Source organism: Salvelinus sp. IW2-2015, linkage group LG24 (genome assembly GCF_002910315.2).
Source record: "Salvelinus sp. IW2-2015 linkage group LG24, ASM291031v2, whole genome shotgun sequence".
Lineage (NCBI taxonomy): Eukaryota > Metazoa > Chordata > Actinopteri > Salmoniformes > Salmonidae > Salvelinus > Salvelinus sp. IW2-2015.
This window is the reverse complement of record NC_036864.1, coordinates 2,221,932-2,228,429: the sequence shown is the minus strand read 5'-3', so window position 1 is coordinate 2,228,429 and position 6,498 is coordinate 2,221,932. Positions and strand designations below refer to the sequence as shown.

The following is a 6,498-nucleotide window of genomic DNA, read 5'->3' as shown; positions in this document are numbered from 1 at the left end:
TGTTTTGTGTGTGCGTGCATGTGACACCATGACCAAACCGGACGCGCGCCATCGTGCGCAAATTGATTTTGTCCCCCCACACCAAAAGCGATCACGACACACAGGTTGAAATATCAAAACAAACTCTGAACCAATTATATTAAAGCATTAAACATTTATGGCAATTTAGCTAGCTAGCTTGCAGTTGCTAGCAAAGTTGTCATATTTAGCTAGCTTGCTGTTGCTAGCTAATTTGTCCTGGGATATAAACGTTGAGTTGTTATTTTACCTGAAATGCACAAGGTCCTCTACTCCGACAATTAATCCATACATAAAATGGTCAACCGAATAGTTTCTAGTCATCTCTTCTCCTTACAGGCTTTTTTCCTTTGGACTTTATATGACGATTGGCATCTAACTTTCATAGGTGTATTACCACTACCGACTGACCTCAGTTCATCTTTCAATCACCCACGAGCTTATAACCAATGAGGAGATGGCACGTGGGTATCTGCTTCTATAAACCAATGAGGAGATGGGAGAGGCAGGACTTGCACCGCGTTCAGCGTCACAAATAGAACTGACTTCTATTTTTGCACTTGGCAACGCAGAYGCTCGTTGGCTCATGCGAGTAGTCTGGGTGCAATGATTGAATAACATGTATGTGTACATTTATTTTGCAACGCGAGCGGTGTGGTCAGCATGTGAGTGTACATATTTCAAATGATCTATTTGGGCATCACTTACAGTAACTCTTTGATGAGTRCTGGCTGGTTGCCTAAAGGTGTGGTAATGGTTTCTCTCACCAGCTAGCGAAGGGTCTGTGTGTGAGCCTTATTTGTAGGGGGAGGCTTTAAGACCTATTACACACAGGCTCTATTATAATCATCTATGTTATTATAAGTCATGACATGGTCAGGGTTAGCCTAACTCCTATTTGATGACTTGTTTCAAGTGTCCTTACTGTAGGTCTCTTATGAATGTCTGTTATGATTGTAGCCTACTTATCAGATGGGCATCTGTGAAATTATTTTGTGCAAGGCGCACATTCCAGCTCCCAGCGCATGTAGGTGACGCTTACTGTTAGCCTATGAAGTAACATCTATGGGGGGTGATTCCTGCCATAATTAAGCCTCGTGAAGCTACTGATACCTCTCACCTAGTCACGTAGTGTCTTCCTACCGCCATAAAATACCGCCATGAATTAACATGGACTGTCGATGGAGACAAGTTTGTTTCTAAGGCGTAAAACTGCCGACGTGTTCACGTGACACGTACACGCCATGTAGACGTCGTGTTCACGTCGTGCTCACGTCATGTTCACGTCGCGTAACGTGTCACTGACACTAACCATTGCGATTAATGTTATTTACCATCTTCTGCTTTTTATGAATAAACAGGCATCAGACACTCAYATACACATTAATGTTACTTACCTTACAGATCAAAGTGAGCTAATTTCAACTCCATTCATATGCAAATACACTTGATTTATACACTGGCTTGTCTGGCTGGCATGTTTTCATTTTAAACAGGCATTCCCTTATTTACACTGAAATAATATTAGTTCTCTATTGATGATTAAAATAAATACATCCTTGTGGTTGAACATATATCAATTGTATGTCTTATAATATAATTAATAATGTTGAACTAACAAATACCATCAAGGGATACGTTACAATTTACAATAACGAACACCTTATGAAACAGCTGTGAAAACCAATCTAGCAATATTTTAGATTTAAATACATAACCATTGATATTTTGTTCGTTAGGCAGCCGATAGTTCAAAGAGGGAGTGACACAAGGATGCGCTCCTATCATTTACATTGAGTTGATTAGATTCAAATCTGGCTGTGTTTTCCTGTCTTTTGTTATAACTAGCAAAGTTCAAAGAAATGTTAATTCAGGTTAGGCGTGAGTTTCTACTTGAGTTTGGTTAAAAGGACAGTGAATTTGTTCATACTTTGAGAACTTGCTACCAAGCTCATATGTGTATCAGACACACATCGTGTTTTCTCTTAGAGACCATTCTGAACTGAAGACACGTGTTACCATGTTGTTTTAGCCTATTGGTGATAGTCATATACTCTGTATATTCTGTAATGTATAATGTATTTCATGTACACTAATTGTTTGAGTGTCAATTCTTTCATCCTATTAGTTAAATAGAGTAACTGCATTCTTCGTTTTACAGAGTAATTATTTGATTGACCAAATGCTTAAAATGTAGAAGGTCTATTGGTAGTTGTTATTTACACTATACACGTACTGTAGCATACTCTTAGATATTACCTTGACATCTCTGATCTGCTTGCCTCATTTMATTAATGCTAGAACATTGGTTGCCAGGATTAGGTATTTGTATCAAGTCTCTTAATAATTGAATAACGGTGCTAAGTAGAAATGTTCATTATAGTCATACTGATTCGGTGATGCAATGATTCGCTATCTTGCTAGATCCTCCAGAGACGCACAGGGCTTGTTGCATTTCTTTTTACAGAAAACCACAGCAATATAGGCCTACACTCAGGAAAAAATGTGCTATCTAGATCCTAAAAGGATTCTTCCGCTGTCCCCATAGGAGAACCCTTTGAAGAACCCTTTTTGATTCCAGGTAGAACCCCTTTGGTGCCTAGGTAGAACCCKTTTGTGTTCCATTCCACAGATGGTTCTACATGGAACCAAAAAGGGTTGTTACTCGAACCAAAAATGGTTCTTTAAAGGGTTCTCCTATGGGGACTGCCGTATAACAGTTTGGAACCGCTTTTTCTAAGAGTGTACACAACACGTTCAACCTGTTCAGTTTACCACATTTCATTTTCTACTCCAACATCTGCTGGTATTCAAAATAAAACGCAATATAGCAACACTACCTTTGAACGTTTTCGTCAACCTCTGCTCAGACTTAAATAGCAGTGTCCCAAGAACCTCCTCCGGGGGTGACTGTACCATCCTCAAATGGTCCACCACCTTCTACCAAACTGCCTTCTCATACAAAGCAATAAAGACATGGAATGGCCTCACCTGAACATGGATCAAGTCAAATCAGACGTGTGCACACTGAATTTGATCTAATAGGCAACAGTGACATTTTTAATGCAACAGAATACACACTAAAAACGCATTACATTTCAATAGGTGCAATAATTTTGCTTTGATTACTTTGATTAGATTATGTGTTTGTGTCTTTTTCAAGTCAAATGTACACTAGCCTACTCCCCTATCAACACAGTAAATAATATTGCCTACGTGCTTTCGATAATACGTCATCAACTCGTTATCAACAAAAATAAATTATTTTCAAATAAATCAAATTGGACTTAAAAACATAGTAGGCCTAAATATTTCCTAACGATATCACAACTTAAATATAGCCTACTTACTCCTCAATTGGATCAAGGACATCTTGGTAGTTCTTTTCATCATCTCTAAGGAAACTATCTTGGGCAGACACTCGAAAACCGCTTCTGCCGCTTGTAATTTTTTAAAATGTCTGTGTCGTCGCCGACCTTTCAAATACCGTGCCCGTCTCTCACTCTATGAATGGTCACTGCTATCCAGATTCCTTGGGACGTTCTGACGATAAACCCGAAACGAACACTAAACTTAACCATTTTACATTTATACTTGATAGAACTGGTAACAACACAGTCTGGGATTGGCTAACAACATTTAGATCTGCATACAGTGAGATAAAATAACATACCATGCCATGAGGTGTTGGGGGAAAGACAGATTACCTATAGATTGGACATCATCTTTTCTAGGCCATTAGCGATAACAGGAAATACACAAGCGTAGGCTACATTATAGTTCAAGGTGGCTACGTCAGAATATCTTCTTGCATGGGAAAAATGGTAAGTTTCTAACATTTATGGTTGAGATTTAATTAATATAAATATAAACTATGCACATTATTACTTTCATTAACATGGGACACAGGCGTCACGCAGACGTTAGTAAGGCTTCATGTCATGTCAGGTGGTACGGTTGCCTAGGCTTATATATGTCTCTTATCACCACCCATAGACATCACTCCACCGCTAGTAGCCTATTCGGAGCATTCATCTTCGTTCGGTTCACATGCATTCGTTCTCTTTTCACTAAAGGAGGTGTAGTTTGTCCGATTGCTACTGCTAAAAGGGGTTGGACAAAAATATTTTCCATCTTGAACAATTGCAATAGCTTCGCAACATGGCGTCAATAGGAGATTTCGACCCGCTCAATGCTTCCATCCCTGCCACCAAAGTTGAAATCACAGTGTCTTGCAGGTAAGAGAATGGCTTCAGTGTGACCCATTTTTTTCGGGGGTTGGTATGACTGTCACGGAAGCAGGATATGATATGGGCAAATATTCGGGCTTTTATCTGCCGTTCTGGTTGCAGTAACATTTTGAAGAAGTCAATGTTGTTCAACCAACGGCACTGTTGATAATTACTTTAGGCTACATCTAGATAAGAGTGCGGTGTTCAAATTTCTCCTTTGTTTTAGTTTTGGGTGGTAAGTTTACAATCAACTTTARAACTATAGTCTATCAGGTATTTAATAGGCAGTAACCTGGCATTATTCCTGTTGGAGGACTGTCAATGGACATCAACAGCCTTGAATAGGCATAAACAACGAAACCAACATTCCCTATCTTGCTACACTGMCATATGTTAGAAGATTGTTCTCACCGAATAATTTGACACTTTTGTTCTGACTCGTGGTTTGTTGTGGGCTGTCACTCCCCGAACTGATCAGAAGCACACAAATACATTGACATTTGACGAAAGGTAAACTATATGCCAGGAGTAGGTCAGTGATTTGATGTAGCCTATTCTAAGTGCAGCGACAGTCAGACGTGTCTGTGAGCTGGAATAGAAGGGTAGGCTAGATATCGCGGGTTGAGGGTGTATCACTAGCCCGTTTCAAACCACCCTCTTTCTCTGGAGACGTGCCTTCCTGTTGCGTAACGGCTCCCCCGTCCTCGCCCAACCTTATATATTTAATGGGTCCTTTTAGAATTGTTCAACTGGGGGAATGCTGGCCTCACTGGGATGGGAATCATAGTGTTGTCACTGGACTGTCACTCGTTATTTAATGAACTGGTATTAAAGGAAAGACGATACACAAAGTGAGACTTTCTAACCACTCAATWAATTTTTATTTGACCTTTTATTTAACTAGGCAAGTCAGTTAAGAAAAAAWTMTTATTTACAATGACTGCCTACCCCGGCCAAACCCGGAAGACCCTGGGCCAGTTGTGCACTGCCCTATGGGACTCACAATCACGGCAGGATGTGATACAGCCTAGATAACACATGTCATATTGAAACAAAGTGTACCTACTTCACAAGGAAATTCCCGTTAGATCTCTCACAATGGACTCAATTGAATAAAAGGGAAATTAATKTTATAACAACCACACACAATAACTAGTTACTCTATCGGACCATACCATTCTGAACCAGTAGCTTAATTCTCTAGAGGAATCAGTCCATTCAAATGTGTGATTTCTATCACCTCCAGGGAATAAGTCACATATTACCCCTTATGTGTCTGCCTCTGCAGAAGAGATGGAGGGTTGTGGCACTATATACATAAGGGATGTTAGGTAAATTCCGGTTCTGAGTCACGCTCTGGTGCCTGCTGGGCATGGAGGGGGTCAGTAGGGAATGCCTTCACACTCATCACACCCCAGAGAGGAGGTGAGGTACCTGCTCTCTGGTATCTGCTCTCAAACACAAGTACACCCAAGCAGGCAGGCAGGCACACACACGGGAGAAGAGTCTCTCTCTCTCATTCTAACTTAATTTTTTCTCTCTCTGCCCAGAGCTCCAATGGAGGCCCAGACTGTTAGTACAGATAACTCTCTCTCTTCCCTCCCTGCCCGCAGTCATCTGATATCATGTTTACATGTGGGTACTGTAGGCTACTGTAGGTGGATGGCTCTGCTCTGGTTAGGTTGGGCTATGCCTATTTACTGTCGTCATGACACAGTACATTTCTGTGTGGACCAGAGTCCAGTCAATATGAATAAAGGGCTGGTTTTCTCAGTACCCGTCGGATTGTCCCGGGGAAATTGATTCTTGGCTTGGTGTAATAAAGCGCACCTAAAATCACATCAAATGTTATTTGTCGGGTACGCTGAATACAACAGGTGTAGACCTTACCGTGAAATGCTTACTTACAAGCCCTTAACCAACAATGCAGTTTTAAGAAAATAATACCCCCCCCACCCCCCAAAAAAAAAGTAAGAGATAAGAATAACAAATAATTAAAGAGCAGCAGTAAATAACAGTAAATAAAAATGTACGAAACCTAACCGTTCCGTAAAGTATTTCATTGTACTAGCACTGTATTCCCAATTCAGTGATTGGTTCTACCTCTGTATGAGTTAGAATGTATGAATTGTTCAGATATTRCATTATCTTGCTATTTCCGTACATGGTACATACAGTTGAAGTCGGAAGTTTGCATACACTCATTAAAACTCGTTTTTCAACCACTCCACAAATTTCTTGTTAACAA

The 6,498-nt window shown here is 40.3% G+C and overlaps 1 protein-coding gene across 1 annotated transcript in view; it reads left to right on the top strand.

Annotated features, from left to right (window-relative positions):
* The first annotated feature begins 4,033 nt into the window (after positions 1-4,033).
* Positions 4,034-6,498, top strand: part of LOC111951538 (copine-8) — a 126,234-nt gene continuing 123,769 nt past the window's right edge. Inside the window, exon 1 of the mRNA XM_023969713.2 lies at positions 4,034-4,256. Coding sequence (XP_023825481.1) covers positions 4,180-4,256 — 77 coding nt within the window. The 5' untranslated portion in view covers positions 4,034-4,179. The remainder of the gene's footprint in view (positions 4,257-6,498) is intronic.